Source organism: Heloderma suspectum, chromosome 1, assembly GCF_057233095.1.
Source record: "Heloderma suspectum isolate Gila_16-S chromosome 1, 16-S_ref, whole genome shotgun sequence".
NCBI classification, from domain to species: Eukaryota; Metazoa; Chordata; class Lepidosauria; order Squamata; family Helodermatidae; genus Heloderma; species Heloderma suspectum.
Genome location: NC_139458.1, coordinates 81,908,403 through 81,925,850, shown reverse-complemented (window position 1 = coordinate 81,925,850; position 17,448 = coordinate 81,908,403). Strand labels below are relative to the sequence as shown.

The 17,448-nt window shown below is 46.2% G+C and overlaps 1 protein-coding gene across 1 annotated transcript in view; it reads right to left on the bottom strand.

Moving 5' to 3' along the window:
• The window catches only part of LRP4 (LDL receptor related protein 4), a 154,534-nt gene that overhangs the window by 26,460 nt on the left and 110,626 nt on the right, over nucleotides 1-17,448 (bottom strand). The window contains exons 6-15 of the mRNA XM_084849984.1: nucleotides 13,531-13,659; nucleotides 9,572-9,691; nucleotides 9,315-9,437; nucleotides 7,426-7,551; nucleotides 4,289-4,423; nucleotides 3,787-3,912; nucleotides 2,695-2,925; nucleotides 2,292-2,448; nucleotides 1,156-1,373; nucleotides 75-251 (exon numbers count right to left, since the gene is read on the bottom strand). Coding sequence (XP_084706110.1) covers nucleotides 75-251; nucleotides 1,156-1,373; nucleotides 2,292-2,448; nucleotides 2,695-2,925; nucleotides 3,787-3,912; nucleotides 4,289-4,423; nucleotides 7,426-7,551; nucleotides 9,315-9,437; nucleotides 9,572-9,691; nucleotides 13,531-13,659 — 1,542 coding nt within the window. The remainder of the gene's footprint in view (nucleotides 1-74; nucleotides 252-1,155; nucleotides 1,374-2,291; nucleotides 2,449-2,694; nucleotides 2,926-3,786; nucleotides 3,913-4,288; nucleotides 4,424-7,425; nucleotides 7,552-9,314; nucleotides 9,438-9,571; nucleotides 9,692-13,530; nucleotides 13,660-17,448) is intronic.

The window sequence follows — 17,448 nt, the reverse complement described above, 5'->3', positions numbered from 1 at the left end:
GCACAGCAGTGCAAACATATCCCTGTTTAGACAGAGAGTGGAGGTCATAATATCCCTTTCCCCTCTTCAGTTACCTGCTGGCTGGCGTTGAGGGTGCAGTGTGTGGATATCCATGGGGAAGTGAAGCTTGTTGCGGATGATCTCCTGATTCTTGCCAGTAAATTTGTTGGCACTATTGATACTCTTGGTATGCCAATCTGTCCAGTACAGGCTGTCTTCAAAGACTGTGATGGCAAAAGGGTGTGGAAGACCTGCAGCAAGAGTCCAATACAAGCACATGGGTAATTCTGAGCCTCCAGAGAAGGTACCGCCTCACTCTTTCCAAGGCAGCTTCCGTCCCCAACCCTGAAGGTGTCTCCTACTAAGAGAGTAGGCACAGCCACATCTAACCCATTCCATCAAGAGCTACATTTATTAAGAGGATGCGTATGAAGCTCAGAATGGGTGCACTCAGCCACCCCTTCCCCAGTGGGTCCTTTGGTGGCAACACCTGCAGCGCCCTCCCCTTGGTGATGGTAGGCAGGTGCAGCGGCAGCAAAAGGGCAAAATAAAAGCTGGTCTCACTAGCAAGTTCTGCTGCTGGCTCTCACAATTTTAATTCCCCACAATGTCTCTTGAGGCCTCGAAGTATCGTCGCTCTGGAGCGACACCATGCCAGGGCCCCAAAGGTATTGTGTAGGAATTAAAATGGTGGGCACCAGCCACAATCACCTAGCCACCAGTGCTGAAAAAACTGGGCCTCTGTGGCATTTTGGGTTGGTGGCCGTGTAGACAGTGGGCCCTTGGCAACCTGACTGATGGTGCCAACTCCGGACATGGGGCCTGAGGAATCACACTCCAAGGAAAAAACGAAAAGACGACTAAGCTAAATCCATGCTGATTTAATGAGAAGAGATGGAATTAAGAAATACAGTTTGCATAAGCAAGCATGAACGATGGTGAACGAATTGCACACACTGCGTTCTTTTTCTACATGACCCAATGGTGCAAACTCCACTTTCTCTAGTACAGGAGCTGAGCACCAGCCTTACTTATTGCTACCCTTGCCTAATACAATTAACCATACAAGGCACAGGTGGGATGCACAGTGTATATGCTGTTTTGTCTTTGACTTTCTTAGTTCAGGAGCCAGCAGTCCCAATTTCTTTATCTCACCTTGACTAATAACAGCCTTCCTGTTCTGTCCATCCAAGTCAGCCCTCTCAATAACATGATGTTTGGCATCAACCCAGTACATCCGGTGCCCTGCATAGTCAATGGTTAGCCCATTTGGCCAGAAAAGATGAGTGTCAGCAATGATGCGCCGATTGGAGCCATCCATGTTGGAGTATTCAATGCGAGGGGTATTTCCCCAATCTGTCCAGTAGATGGTGCTGTTGGAGAACAGAAAAGTGTGAATTCTGGAAAACCAGGATCCTTCGAGAATAATAGGCATTGCTCACCAGAACAGCTTCAGCAATCTAAAGGCGAAGGGCTAAACCAGCTGGGGCAGCCAATAGCAACGAAGGGCTATAGATTCAGGCTGCAGCTCTTCAAGGCCCAAACAAGCCCACACTGCATAAACTTTGCACACCACTTGCCTGCATAAACTTTGCACACCACTATCTATGGTAAAATAGTTTGTAGTACAGATAGAAGGAGTCCTGTAAGTCATTGGGCAGTGAGAAGGGTCTCACTGCTCAGTGCAATATCTAGCATCCAGAGTTTCTTTAAGCAGAATTCCACTCACAAGATGCTCCTGCTGGACGGGGTGGCTCAGGAGGGTTTTGTTTTGTTTTTTCCTGATTCCTCCTTCAGAACATAGGAAGCTGCCTTGTACTGAGTCAGACCCTTGGTCCACCCAGCTCAGTACTGTCAACACTGACTGGCAGCGGCTCTCCAGGGTTTTAGGCAGGATTCTTTCCTAGCCTTACCCGGAGATGCCGGGAATTGAACCTGATACCTTATGCACGCAAAGCCGGTGCTCTGCCACTGAGCCATGACCCCTCCTTCACGTGAAGCCCCCTTGAAAGCTGCTCTAGAGGGTTGGGGGACCCTCCTGAACACTGGGGAGGGAGGTGACATGGGGGGTTGTAGGGCAAAGGGGGAACTGGCAAAATTGCCTAACCCCCCCCCCCCCGCCGCCCCCAGGGGAAGCCTCTGCTGAATGTTCCTCCCTTCCACAAATGGAAGGAGCTCTTCCATTTGTAGAAGGGCAACTCTGGATCCAACCCAATGAATTTGGCTAGCTTCAGCGCAGTAGGTTTCAACAGGGAAAATAAGATGGAAACCCATAATCATCCCTCACTCACCCCTCCATAGGGTGAAGAGCAATTGCACGAGGTTTCTCTAGGTTCTGCCAAAGGAGCACCTTCCTGTGGGTGCCATCCAAGTTTGCCACTTCAATGCGAGATGTCCCAGAGTCTGTCCAATACAACTTGTCATGGATCCAGTCAATGGCCAGTCCACCTAGGACCAAAGGGAGAAAGGAAGCCTGTGATTAGTGTAGGCTGTGCAACAAAAAGAGTCCCACTAAGCAATGAGTATGGCCTTTCTGTTCCACTAAAGGAAAATGGGAACAGAGTCTTCCATTATCCCTTGCAGACAGCAAAATTTCTAGTTTAGGGACCTTTATGGCATCCATCACTCCCTATCCATGTTTATATAGTCACAGTTTCTACTCCCCGTGACTCTGGAATCATTGAAGATGCTCACCTGGACTCTCTAGTCCTGTAGATACTACCTCCTCCACATTGCTGCCATTCAGGTTGGCCCTCATGATGCGGTCCAGTGTGACATCAGACCAGAACACCAGCTCCTTGCTATGGTGGAAATCAAGGGCAATGGCGTTTTCTAGGTTGTTCAGGAGTAAGGTGTACTCTGAGCGGTGGGGTAAGACCTGCCGGATATCAATGCGATTGGCAAAAAGCAACACAGGCTCTGGCCCTGAAAGACATAGACAAGACAGATGAAAGAAAGGAGGCTGGTAAGGATGGACATCAACACCTTCATAATGACAACACAGAGTCAGTACACGACTATAAAACAAACACAGAAACGTTACGCAACTAAAGCATTCATGCTAACGTTACTCTAAACGTATTGACACAGCTTCCCCAACTCTGATGTGGGATTTTAATGCGTAGTCAGAAATGTGGGAAGCAGAATCCTCAAAGAGTCAAACTACATTGAGTGCATTTGGCACGTGAGCCACGCCACCCAGGCCGACCCCACAACTGCTCTGTTTTGCTGAAGTCTGAATCCACAGCCCTTGCTGTTGGGCTAGTGCCAGGAACTGGCATAAGTGCCACATGGCTCCTCAGGAATCAGATGAATCAGCATATCTAAACCCCAACAACATAAAAACCTCATCTGAACATGCAAATCTCTCAGGGCTCAGCCCTCAGCAGCCTCAAACAAACATTTGCTAAAGTGTAATCACGTGCTCATTTTCAGGTTTTTTTGTTTTTTTACGTCGGCTTCATTGTCTCCTATCTGATGCACAACTGTCTGCTAAAATGCCCAAAGCACACCTGTATAGATCCACCACCATCACCTTCAAATGCATCCATTTTCTATTTTCAACAGGAGAATACAGAAAGGGGAGAGAGAAAGGGAGAGCATCAGTCTGGTCTATGGTGCAAGAAGCAGCTGAGGATTAAATGCCAAATAGAAACTGATGCCCTAAACTAGCCAGCAATATACCCAGCAATATACTATCAGTCACAGCTGCAGCTTCTAGGTAACGACAGTCTGACAACACCACAAAAGGTGATCTGGCCACAGGAGCTGAGAATTCCTTCTTACCCAGTGCTTTACAGCTGCGCTTGTCTGGGCGAAGCTCATAGCCTTGCTCACACCAGCACTGGAAACCACCCTCGTTGTTGGTGCACCCCTGGCTGCAATAACCTTCCTCTGCACATTCATTCACATCTGGAACAGGACAAGGGGAGAGAGTCACCAAGTTTTTAAATGTACAAACGGGACTAGCCAGATCCTTCAGCTCTGGATTCCACACTCTGGTCAGTTTTCTGCTCAGTACATTATGAATGTAGTAAGAAGGGAAAGGACCTAAAAACTCAATCACATCAATAGGCCTTTCAGCCCAGTGAACAAGCAGCACAGGAGCATGTGGGAAGCCCCAAAGCAATTATGTAATTGACCTTGAACTTATTTAACTCCTAGTCTCTGGCAGTGCTAGGATATAGGCCAGGCCAGAGTCTGAGCCTGAATCTAAATTCCACAGCCATTCTGTTTGTAGCTATTCAAGTTTCTGCCAATCGATGTGCTAAGCCTTGAGGTTGCTCACCATGACATGACCTGCCATCCTCCAGGAGCCTGTAGCCTGTGTGGCAGGTACACTGCACTGTCCCTCGAGTCATCTGACACTTCTGGGCACAGCCCCCATTGTTGAGGTTACAATTTTCCTCTCCAGTTCGAGGACCTGTGGAACGAACATGGAGCGGAAAGTAACGGTAACTCACAAAGCAGCTGCTCTTTCGCTAAACTGATATCAGAAGCCCCAGGACTGGCAAGTTGATCCTAAGGAGGGAAAGAGGCATGCTATGTTTCATGGACAGAGCTGTTCCTTGCTTCTTCAGAAAAAGAAAGATTCCTCTTTCCAAGCAGGAACCTTGCTAGGATTCCTAAATAAACATGCCTTGGGCCATTCCCTTCTACAAGCTGCTGCTCTCTTACTCCCACAGAGCATGCTCCAGGATCTGAGAAAACAATATTGGGAGGGGAGACTTCTAAGGCCGCTAGGAAGACCCCTTGATTCACCTTTCAGTGCCTCTTCTCTCCTACTTTCTTCCCCCGCCTTCTTTCCTGCTCTCTTTCCAACAGTCACCCATTTCTCCCTCTCCATTCTATAGCAACTGCTTTCCTTTTCTTAGAATCATAGAATCATAGAATAGTAGAGTTGGAAGGGGCCTACAAGGCCATCGAGTTCAACCCCCTGCTCAATGCAGGAATCCGTCAGAGCATCCCTGACAAATGGCTGTCCAGCCTCGTCTTCAAGGCCTCCAGTGTGGGAGAGCCCACCACCTCCCTAGGTCATTGGTTCCATTGTCGTATTGCTCTTACAGTCAGGAAGTTTTTCCTGATGTTCAGCCGGAATCTGGCTTCCTGTCACTTGAGCCCATTATTCTGTGTCCTGCACTCTGGGATGATCGAGAAGAGATCCTGGCCTTCCTCTCTGTGACAACCTTTCAAGTACTTGAAGAGTGCTATCATATCTCCCCTCAGTCTTCTCTTCTCAAGGCTAAACATGCCCAGTTCTTTCAGTCTCTCTTCATAGGGCTTTGTTTCCAGTCCCCTGATCATCTTTGTTGCCCTCCTCTGAACCCTCTCCAGTTTGTCTGCCTCCTTCTTCAAGTGTGGTGCCCAGAACTGGACACAGTACTCCAGATGAGGCCTAACCAGTGCTGGGTAGAGGGGAACTAGTACGTCCCGGGATTTGGAAGCTATGCTTCTATTAATGCAGCCCAAAAGAGCATTTGCCTTTTTTGCAGCCACATCACATTGTTGGCTCATATTCAGCTTGTGATCGACAACAATTCCAAGATCCTTCTCGCTTGTAGTGTGGTTGAGCCACGTATCCCCCATCTTGTAACTGTGCATTCGGTTTCTTTTTCCTAGGTGCAGAACTTGGCATTTATGCCTATTAAATGTCATTCTGTTGTTTTCTGCCCAGCGCTCCGGTCTATCCAGATCAATTTGAATTTTGTTTCTGTCTTCCAAAGTATTAGCTATCCCGCCCAATTTTGTGTCATCTGCAAATTTGATCAGCATTCCCTGCACCTCCTCCTCCAAGTCATTAATAAAATGTTGAAGAGCACTGGGCCCAGGACTGAGCCCTGCGGTACCCCACTCATTACTTCTCCCCAGTTTGAGAGGGTCCCATTGATAAGCACTCTTTGAGTCTAATTCTGTAGCCAACTGTGGATCCACCAGATCGTTGTTTCATCTAGCCCACTTTGAGCTAGTTTGCTCATCAGGAGATCATGGGGCACTTTGTCAAAAGCCTGGCTGAAGTCGAGGTATATGATGTCTACAGCATTCCCACGGTCTACAAGGGAGGTGACTTGATCAAAAAATGAGATCAGATTTGTCTGGAAGGACTTGTTTTTGACAAATCCATGTTGGCTTCGAGTAATCACGGCATTGTTGTCAAGGTGCTTCCAGATGGATTCCTTTATCATCTGCTCCAGAATTTTCCCAGGGATTGATGTCAGACTGACTGGTCTGTAATTCCCAGGTTCCTCCTTTTTACCCTTTTTGAAGATAGGTACAACGTTAGCCCTCCTCCAGTCATCTGGCACTTCCCCCGTCCTCCATGATTTCTCAAAGAGAATAGACAGCGGTTCTGACAGTTCTTCTGCCAGTTCCTTTATTACTCTAGGATGCAGTTCATCTGGCCCTGGAGATTTGAACTCATTCAAAGTAATTAGGTGTTCCTTGACCATATGCCTATTGATCTCAAGCTGCAATCCTGCCCCTTCCGCCTGTACTTCGCCTTTGCCAGGGGGGTCATAGACCCTCTTTTGGGAGAAGACTGAGCCAAAGTAGGAATTGAGCACCTCTGCCTTTTCTTTGTCATCTGTTATCGTTTTGCCATCCTTATTTAACAGCTGAACCACCATTTCTTTCCTCTGCCTTTTACTATGCACATAGCTGAAGAAAGCCTTTTTGTTGTTTTTAGCATCCCTTGCTAACCTCAGCTCATTCTCAGCTTTAGCCTTCCTGACGCCATCCCTGCAATTCTGTGCTATCTGCCTGTACTCTTCCTTTGTTACTTGGCCTTCTTTCCACTTCCTATATGTGTCCTTTTTTGTTTTCAGGTCATCCCTAAGCTTTTTGTGAAGCCACATTGGCTTCTTCTGTTGTCTTCCACCTTTTCTTCTTGTTGGAATTGTTTGTGATTGTGCCTTGAGAATTTCCCTTTTTAAAAGCTCCCCATCTTGGACTCCTTTTCTTGTTAGCGTCGCTTGCCATGGGACGTTACTGATCCCTTACTGATTTCTTCCTCAGAGATAATGGGCTCCTAATCAACATTAACAAGAAAATAGTCACAACAGTCAGAGATGGGCATATGCTCTGCCTTGCTTTCCCTCTTGTATCTTGATTTCTTAAGTGGTAAGCTCTCATGATGGAGAAGAATGGAAATGCCACAGGTGAGGTCATAAAGCGCGCCTCCAACTTTCAGTAGTACACCTAGCTGCATCGTTGCTCTAGAGACCTGTACACATAGATACCTGTACACAAGGAAGGTACGGGACTTTTTTTTAATCTCCCCACTGCTCTGTCAGAGGGCTAGCTCATCTCCCCCAAAATACCTTTTCCCAACATATGTGGAATCTCACCTTGCAGCCTGTTGTGCCTCTAGGACTGACTCCCAAAATAAATCATGCGCAACTGGAGGTGGGGGTGGGGGGAGAGACTTACGGCAGTTTTGTTCAGGGCTCTCATCACTGCCATCTCCACAGTCGTTTGCACCATTGCACAACTTTCTTTGGCCAATGCAGCGTCCATTCCGACAAAGAAATTGGTCAGGCGCACATTGGGGACTTCCTAAAGGGAAGACGGAAAAGTGAGAGATAGTAAGGGATGGTAATATAGTTTATTTTCCATTTGCAGCCACGTTCCACAAGATTCCAGAGCCTTACTCCCAATATTTAGCACGGGCCTTAGTTCCTTTAATGAAGATCCTCCATTGTATATGCATTCAACACATACAGATTCATTCTGTCTCTTCCGTTAAGCATCAAGTGAATGAGGTTTGTTTTGGCTTGTTTGCCATGAGGATTGTCTTTAACAAGATTACATTACTACTTATTATTTATTGCTCTGGTTGTATTTATTTTGAGCATTCTTTGGAAAGGCAAATAAAAACATTTAAAAAATAAATTTCTAAAGCAGACATTAAATATACGTCATCAGGGCAAAGAGCTTATTGGAGGTTCTATATGAATGTGCTTCAACATACAACTGTTTTGGCATTTCTTTCCTGTAACTGGCAGTTCATATTTAATAATACCCCAAATGGCTGATCATTCCTAAGACACCCATCCATCACTAAGAGAATACTGGTTAATAGTATAGCCTCTACCTACATTACAAGAAGATACAGATACAGATGCATTGGATCCAGAATAAGTGTAAGTCTTGGATATTACTATGTATATTGTTCCATGCTAAAAGGTTAGCTGAGTATTACGAAACCTATCTACACCATTCATGAAGATGCCCTTAAATCCACCACTTGGATGTTGATGCTGGGAGAAATAAACATGTGAAGAGGCCCCGAACACTGTCCTGAATATACAGTTTCAGTCCTCTATCTCATTTTCTAAAGCAGCCATCCCCAAACTGGCACCCTTCAGATGTGGTGGACTACAACTACCACCATCCCCAACCAGAATGCCTGTGCTGGCTGGAGATGGTGGTAGTTAAGAATATCATAAGAACCATGCTGGATCAGACCAAGGGTCCATCTAATCCAGCATTCTGTTCACACAGTGGCTGACCAGCAGTCGATGGGAAACCCAAAAACGGGACATGGGTGCAACAGCACCCTCCCACCCACATTCCCTGGCAACTGGTGTACATAGGCTTACTGCCTCTGTTACTGGAGGTAGCATAGAGCCATCAGAACTAGTAGCCATTGATAGCCTTATTCCCCAGGAATTTGTCTAATCCCCTTTTAAAGCCATCCAAATTGGTGGCCATCACTCCGTCTTGTCGTAGCGAATTCCATAATTTGACTACGCGCTGTGTGAAGAAGTACTTCCTCTTATCTGTCCTGAATCTCCCACCAATCAGCTACACGGGATGACCCCAGGTTCTAGTATTTTGAGAGAGGGAGAAAAATGTCCACATTCTCCACACCATGCATCATTTTGTACACCTCTTGTAGTCCAACATATCTGGAGGATGCCAGGTTGGAGAAGGCTGTACTAAGTAATCAGACTTTGTGTTTCCTGTATCAAATGTTTCACTGGTTAATTCAAGGGACAGATGGAAAAAGTATAAACAGAAAAATTATAGCTTGCTTGCAGTTTTATTTTTCCTGCCCCTTTCATGTTTTCTCCTTAATGCTTATTATAATAAACAAAGAAATAAAATTTATTTCCCTTAGAAGGGATTCTGCTGTCACAGACAGCAGTGGCTTTTATAGCTAACGTAGATGATCGGGACATACTGATATCTAGTAGCTGAAACCAAAATCTGGAGATCCATCTCTAATTCTGGATTATTATAAACAACAGCTAAGCCTAATATGGAAGCCCGAATACAAGAAATGCAATGCAGCAGCAAGCTTTCCAGGTTTTCACCTGTATCACAGTTTTCTTCATCACTGTTATCAGTGCAATCATCATCCCCATCGCAGCGCCAAGACAGGCGGACACAGCGGCTAGATTTACAACGGAACTGGTCGGCTGTGCACATAGATGTCGCTAAGGAAACAAAAATGGGTCAATTTAGCCAAGCTGATCTGTCGGCTTCACACTCTCCTCTTCTACTCTCCCTTATCTTCAGTGTCACCCCCTCCTGTTACTCCTACATTAGGCCCCTCCCACAAGGTACTCACTGCAGTTCTTCTCATCCGACTGGTCATCACAATCAAAGTCACCATCACATCTCCACCCAGCATTAATGCACAAACCGCTGTTGCACATGAACTCCCCAGAGCGGCAGGGCTGGTGAGAGGCTACAGAGAGAGGACGGCATATTATAATCCATGCTTCATTGAGCCCAAATTAGAGGAATGAGCCCAGGTGTCTCAGTGTCATCTTCCAGATAAAATGCTGAAAGCCTTCAATTCTAGGATACCCTTCCCTAACCTGATGCCCTCCAGATGGGTTGAACTACAACTCCCCTGATCCCCAGCCAGCATGGCTTAGCGTTTTAGGGATGACTCGAGAGGGTAACACTTACCCCTCAAAAATAGTTCCTGCTGCTCCTTCTACTATTGGATACATCTGACCAGAAGAAAGCATTGCTTCATGAATCATTGCAAGTCAGCAGTCGCAGCAGATTAATATCTGACTTTTCATGTAATACTTGAAAAGCCTAATGGAAGTTTTAATTTTTTATTTTAAGCCTCTCTTCCTCTTTCCCTTAACTTCTAACCCAGCAAGCAGGACCCAACTAAAATAGCTGTGAGGAAGACAATCCTCCAGCAAGCAAGCCTGAGGCCAGGCCCCACCCCATCCCAGCTGTCTGGCAAGGACACATAGGGTAAAGGGTGCTCCATGTACAGACCTGGTGTGTGTGTGCAGGGGCCCTTTTTCAGATAGTCCGGGGGGTAGGCCCTCCAGATGTTTTGGAATACAACTCCCACAAGCCCCAACCAGTATTACCAATGTTGGGGATTATGGGAGTTGTTATCCAAAAGATCTAGAGGGTGCCAGGTTGCTGTCAAGAATGGGTTAACAGAGTAGGAGCCATGAGGGCCGCTGGGGTAGCCACCTACGAAGCAGCCACCTGGAGGTTGATTGTTTTTAGCTCTTTCTCAGCCCGATAGCTCAAGGCCACAATTTGCTTGGACTAATTGGGAAAATGGTAACAGCTGTGCCTGGTGGGAAGCTGCAACCTCTTTGGAGGGTGGAGTGGGGTGTCCTGGGCCTGGGTTGAGATTGGGTGCTTCAAATCTGCCTTGGGTTGCTAGGGCTGGGCAATGAAAGGAGGGCTAAGGAAGAGGTAGGTGTCTCTTCTTGGCCCTGATGGTACTAGGGTGTGCTGCTGGTTGATGGCTATCCTGGGAGGCCCATAGTTTGGTATGTATAGGATAGACTAGCTAGCTTTATTGTTTTGCTCTTGGGAGTGTGTGCCTTGGTGTTTGGAGTTTCTGGTTCTGCTTAGAGTTTTGTACCTTGCTTACAATTTCCTGTACAATTTCCTCTCCCTATTCCTTCCTCTTTGTTCCTTCCCCCTAATAAACATTTACCCAACTTCCAGTTGGTGTGGTGTGTCCTGAATAACTTCAGTACTAAATACAATGCCTATTGGCCTGTAAGGGAGCTACTGGGTTAATTTGGGGGGACACTTGTGGCCACGTTTGGCCTGGTCTACCTTGCAGGGTTGTTGGGGTGAAACCAGCAATCCTTCAAAGTTGCCTACCCCTGAGACAGACAATCTCCCCTGCACATTTGGATGGCATTGCAACATGATCCTAACACTCTTTATGAGTCAACTCTGCCAGGACTGGCACAAGAAGGAAGTCTCAAGCCCAGTGTTGTCTCCAAGTTGAAGTCTTGGATGCAGAACGTTCAGTGCCACTGGGAAGTGGAGCTCCTAGTGCTTCCTGGATCAATCTCTGGTAACACTGGATGCTCTGCATACATGCCCAAACCTTTAACAATGAGGCCACAAGCCCTTCACACCAGCCCCCGCTACTGTGGCTGCACCCCCCTCTTCACGAAGATCAGCTTTGACAGGGAGGGAACCACCAAGAGGAAGGGTTGTCTGGCAGCCAGAAGGGCCATCACTGGGGCAAACCCATTATGTACCAACTCCAGTAGGATCTGGAATCAGCTTATAGTTTTGTTCCAGAACATGCACACCCTGCCCAATTCCACATTTTGGCACCATCGCTAATACAGAGATCAAATAGTCTGAAATGAAACTCTTGACCCAAGTAATCGGACAGTGTATGAAAAAGAGCCAAAGTCCAAGGTTGACAATTTGCTGCAGCCACCCATTTATTGGATATATGCAAACTTGCCTTTCATGAATGGCAGAAATTATATGTGACTGATGTGAGCATGCCTCCACCAGGCACCTTTGAGAGCTGCAGGATTTTCTGAACAGCCTTATGACAAGAGATCAGGTGAAGACTGCTATCCTGGTGATTGAAAAAAGTTGCCGAACTCTCTGGATCTGAAGAGAGTTATTGACAAACTTGCTGCTGTTTGCAACAACCAATAACCTAAATAAATGTGTGGCCAACATAATCCTTGCTGTAAAAATGGTATGTGATATGTACCAATAAAAAATATTGCTTTCAATATTTTTCCTTTACTACACCTTTTCTCCTGCAAATTATCATCTCCACCCAACCAATAAAATCACCCGGAGGAAAAACAATCAGTTTTCAAATTATGGGGGAAAGGTATGAGGGTTCTTCATGAAATCCATAAGCCCTATTTCTTTCTTCTCCCAATTTTAGCCAAATCAAAGCAGCCCCCATAGCTTTCTAATCAGGAGCTAAGGGGGTTGTCACAAAAGGTAAGCAGGCCAGCCAGGGCCCATCTGACACCCCACCCACCCAGTGATTCAAGCATTAAACATGAGCTGATCTGGATAGACAAATGTGAGTAAACAAAGCAATACAGAGCTGGAGAGCAGACTTCACTATTCAGCTAGGCAAATAGCTACAGAGAGACATGGCAGAGAGATCCAGGCAAGAGAGGACCTTGAGTAGATGGGAGGATCATTCCCCCCACCGAGCCTTCTAAAACAGTAGCTAAGAGGGCCCATCACAAAATACGGGACCCTCTCTAATTCAAGCACTGCCATCCAGGATAGGACAGCTCCCTTTCTCCAGCCTGATGTCTGCATTTGGTTTAGTAGCCAGGCATGTTTGAAGAATGGCAATACATATTCTGAAACTGGTAACAAAATTTGATTTCCTGAAGATCTCTACAATCACTAATTAAAAAATTGCGCTCCCTAGCCATCAAGGTTGTGGGGCTACGTTTGGAGATGTGTGGTCACCATCTGTTGAATGTCTATTACTGCGGATTTGGGACAAAGATTTCAGAAGCTGGATGAAAGTTTCCTGTATTTTCTGCATTAGGCACCTATCTATCCCCCCTGGATCCCAGTCCCAATCTCCTCATCCCTTAATACTTATCCAACCCACATATTCCCACTCCTTCCTTGCCTTACCATTCCAGCCTCAATTCTGAGAAAATCCAATACTGCAAGCCAGTGGTGTAGTGGTGGCAGGTCGCGCCGGGGCATTGCTCCGGCACTTTTTTTGAAGCCAGCCTCCAGCCAGGTCGCAGTCTGCTAGGGAAGGAGGAGGGAGCAGAGGGAGTGCGGGCAGCTGCCTCTTGGCTGTTGGCCAGACAAAGGGAGGGAGCGAGCAAGAGAGGGAGCCTCAGGGAGCTCTGCAGCCTCCTCTCGCTCCCCCCCGCAGTTCTTGGCTTCTCGCCCGCCCTGCTCCTTGCCTGCTTGCCCGGCACTGCCCTTGTCTCCTACAACACTGGCCACCCATTCAGGGCTGCTGCTGCTGGCCATGGCAGGAGAGTGGCAGGTGGGGTGCTGCCACCATTATTTACTTGTGGAGCGGGGCAGGTGGCTGGTTTGTGCCAGTTTTTAGGATTTATCTCACAATCCTTTGCATGTTTACTCAGAAGTCCCTGGCTCTTTGCCTGTCAAGCAAGTGGCAGCGATGAGGAGAACGAGGATGAGGACCAAAGCAGCTGATGACAATGGCAGTGAGAAGGTCAACTCACTGAGGGAGGGGGGGCACTGCGAATGTCTTGCTCAAGGGCCCTCAAAAACCTACAGCCAGCACTGTCTCCACCCCAGGTAACTTACAGCAGTCAGATTCATCAGACCAATCCCCACAATCATCATCTCCATCACAGTGGTAGATGTCCAGGATACAGCGGCCATACGCACACTGGAACTCCTCCAGGCTACATGTTGCTGCTGGAATATCTGATGCTAACAAGGAAGGAAGAAGAAACAAGTAAGGCGTGTATTTAAGACCGCACCAATCACATTGTTCCTAATGCCTTTCAAGATGTGTATCAAGGAATGGATCTGTGACCTTGTAATAAACAAACTAAATTGATCACCTAAGAGAACTAGAAGTGAAGTAATCCAACATAGTTATTTAGGGAGTTTTCAAAGCAAGTGAAGAATTTCCCTTGATAGAGACCCAAATGCATTGGGAACAATGTATTGGTGCAGCTGTCTTTTTTGTTTTGGGCATTCACAGCTGTTGTTTGATCCTCTTTGCTGTTAGTCTAAGAAAAGATCTCTAAACCACTCTGTGCTTCTGATATTGTGAGCCATAGGAAGCAAAGCAAATAACACGGTGTGTCACTAGGCAACAGCGTGTAAGCAGGCCTTCTCGGTAGTGGCACCCGCCCTCTGGAACGTTCTCCCACATGTAGTTTGAGAGGCGGAAACTGTGGTGCGCTGCAAACCCCTCTTGAAAATGCATTTATTTGCTCAGGCTTTCCCTGACTTGTAATTGAACATGACACTGCTCTGTTTTACTGCTTTTGTTGAAATGTTTTTAAGGTGTTTTTTTTTTTAATATTGCATTGTATGTGTTTTTATGTAAACCACTTGGAGATCCTGGGATGTCAAGGGGTATAGACGCAGCTTAAACAAATAAATAAGAGAGGCAGACATTGTACACACAAGCTTGCCACTGCACTGAAAAGTGTCACAGTACTACCTGCAATGGAATGCAATTGCCTGCAGTGGAAGAGTCTTTGTTTCTAGACAGAGCAGCCACTGCTTTATAGGCATCCATCAGGGGTTAAGACTTCCACCATTCTTTACTGTTGTCCCAAAGTTATGTACGAGGAAAATAAACATCAGGGAGCGTTCACATATTCAAACTCCTCACATCACAGGTTTTATGGCTTATCAGCTCCTGCAGCAGGGAATACGCCTGATGCGTAACAGGCAGTGGCTTTCAGCTTCGCACCAAGTGGTGAGTTATGCTAGGCAGTTTCACACGCTCAGGATGGCATCCTGCATAGAGTTAGCATGCTGGAGTCAGGGTCGGGGGGAGGCAGTTGTCACAGGGTTTCCTCCATACATCCAGATACAGCAGGAATGTCATGCCACTGAAAAGTAGCCCTACAGCTGCTTTCCTGTGGCACCACACTCTTATGAGTGTTACCAGAAACAAAACTCTTAGGGCATACTCATGTAGACATTGTGTGTAGGTACGGCATCACACACATTAAAACTGCAGGCTTCAGCGTGTTTAACACATGTGTAAATCCACTCTCTGTTGATAATGTGTCAAGGGCAATGATCACATGCATACCATAATGTGTGAACTCACTGGTGATGAACCACAAGCATTCCAAGCGCGTATCATGCGCTCAGAGCACTACGGCATGCTGTTCTTTAAAGGCCTAGCCCTGAAAAGCAAGCTACACTCCAAGATAGCTGCAGGGCGTCACAAAACTATAACTTTCCCCTCTCCCTGAAGCCACACCCAGATACACCTAAGAGATTAATGACTATGCAGTGGTTTGACATTAGCCAAGTTGTAGATTGAAAAATGAAGATGTTCGTTTGAGGGCTTGCTCTTGCCAAAGCTGCCGAGCAGAAGATACCAGAAGCAGTGCCAGGCCTTTGAAGAGCACCGTTCCTCTCAGAATGATGCTAGAACAAACATCTCTTTTCCATATAAGAATTCTTCCCAGGCACACTCTGACCCTATGTAGGTCCCAGTACAATCCAAGACAAAGGCTTACAATGCTGCCCTTCTCCCAGGCAATCCTTTATAGTACAGGAGAGTCCTGCAAGGAGAATTGCACAGGAGAACAGAATTCTTTGTGTTGGACAATGTGCCCATGAAACACTGCGGGGACCGCAAAACTCAAACCACTGAAAAATCAGAACCACAAAACAGAAATAGAAAGGAGACTTTGGGAGGACGTTTGAGCAGTCAGCATTGCCACAGGAGAAGATTCCAAATTAGTTAGATACAAGTAAATCTAACTGTGTTTGAGGAAAGGGAGCAGGTGACCACTGAGGGGTCTACTGCACTGGAATCCAGACAACTAGATTTGGGCTTCCCTTGCTAGCCATGCATCTTCTTCAACTGCAAATACCAGCAAGCAGGGAATAGGTAGCTCGGGTGCAGAGAAGAGGAAAAAAGGGGGCAGATTATACTTTTAAAATGAAGGAAAAACCCTCACTTGTTTTTTTTTAAAGGTAACATGTTAGACAGACTTTTAGAAAGACACAAAACTAGGAGGCTAGCTTGTTAATCCCACTTTAGACATGGCAAGGTTAGAGTGTCACTCCTCTTCCATTGCCAAGGCACAGATGTATATTAATAACTAGCCAGAGAAGGCTCCGCCAATGGAGGAGAGAGCGTGAAGTTGGCTTCCTCTCTGAGCCTTTTCCTGGCTCAGATATCTTTGCAGCTTTGGCTCCTTGCCAGCTCTCATTATCTGGAGAGATAAAAGGCAATACATGCACACACAGCGCGCGCGCGCACACGCACCATTATCCCCACCCTTGCCCTTCAGGAGCTGGCAGTCCCAATTGTCTTCCCATCCCCCAACCCAAACCTTTTGAAGTTTCCTCCTATCTAGAACAAATTCTGTAAAATGCCCTTGAGACAAAAGTGGGGGGAGGACCAGAGTTCTGCAGCTGGCACAAAATCTAGCTACTGCTTAGACATGGGGGTAGGGGCGGAAATAGAAACTTGATAAAAGGGCTATGTGACCTGTAGAAAGGGGGTAATCCACAAAGGCTAAAGCTGGCTTCCCTCTTTCAGTACTCCATCGGTTAATGCCAACTCTTTCATTTGCTCCTGATACATTCTTAAGCAACAAGGAAAGGAGAGTTTGGAAGGGATGATACAAGTCTGTACAGACCGGAAGGGAGGAGAGGAAGAGTCCTGGGAAGTCATCTATCAAGAGAGCTTCCTCGGACTTCTTAGCACAAATTAAAGCAGATCCTCTCTCCCAATGTTTACTTTATTATACCCACTTTCCCAAGCAAAATCTTTGCTCAAGGTCTAATTCAAAGTCCCGGTAATTCAAAGTCCTGGTAATCAGGAAACAGATAAGGGAAACAGCCTCAGGCTGCCAACAGATACCAGAGAGATACAAAATGAGTAATTCGAAGGCTTTTATTGGATCAAGAGAATAAAAAGACTAACTTAAAAATAGATACACTGTTCAGGGGGTTGCTATCATGTTAGTTTCACAAAATTAGTAACAGAGTCCTTTTACACGCATACAAATATTACCAGCAGTAAGAGAATGACATTGGTTTGGTTGCAGATTATGAAAACACATGCATGGCTTATTTTCCTGCTTCCACAGGGCAACATGTGTGTGTGCCTGGAGTGTGTGTGTGTGTGTGTTCAAATTCACACACCCCTCATTTGGACAAAAGGACATTTCCAACATAACTGTCTTTCACCTAAGTGTTTTTGGAATAACACTCAAGGAAGTATATAGATCGAATTGTGACACTGCAACTGAAAATAATGTTGATTTCCCTCTGAATAGGTTACTAGATTACTGGACGTTTCTGCCCATGACTCTTCCTTGAAAAATGTATATGGATTTCCATCTCCAATGTAACTTTTCCCATTCCTCTGCTAGAATCATTCCAAAAAGTTACTCTGAGAGAACACATTACTCTTTTAATAACAGGTGTTCTGGGAAGTTACAGCTATGGTAACTGATATCCATTCTGTTACCTTCAAAGCTTAGAGGCACATGCTGTTATCAGAGG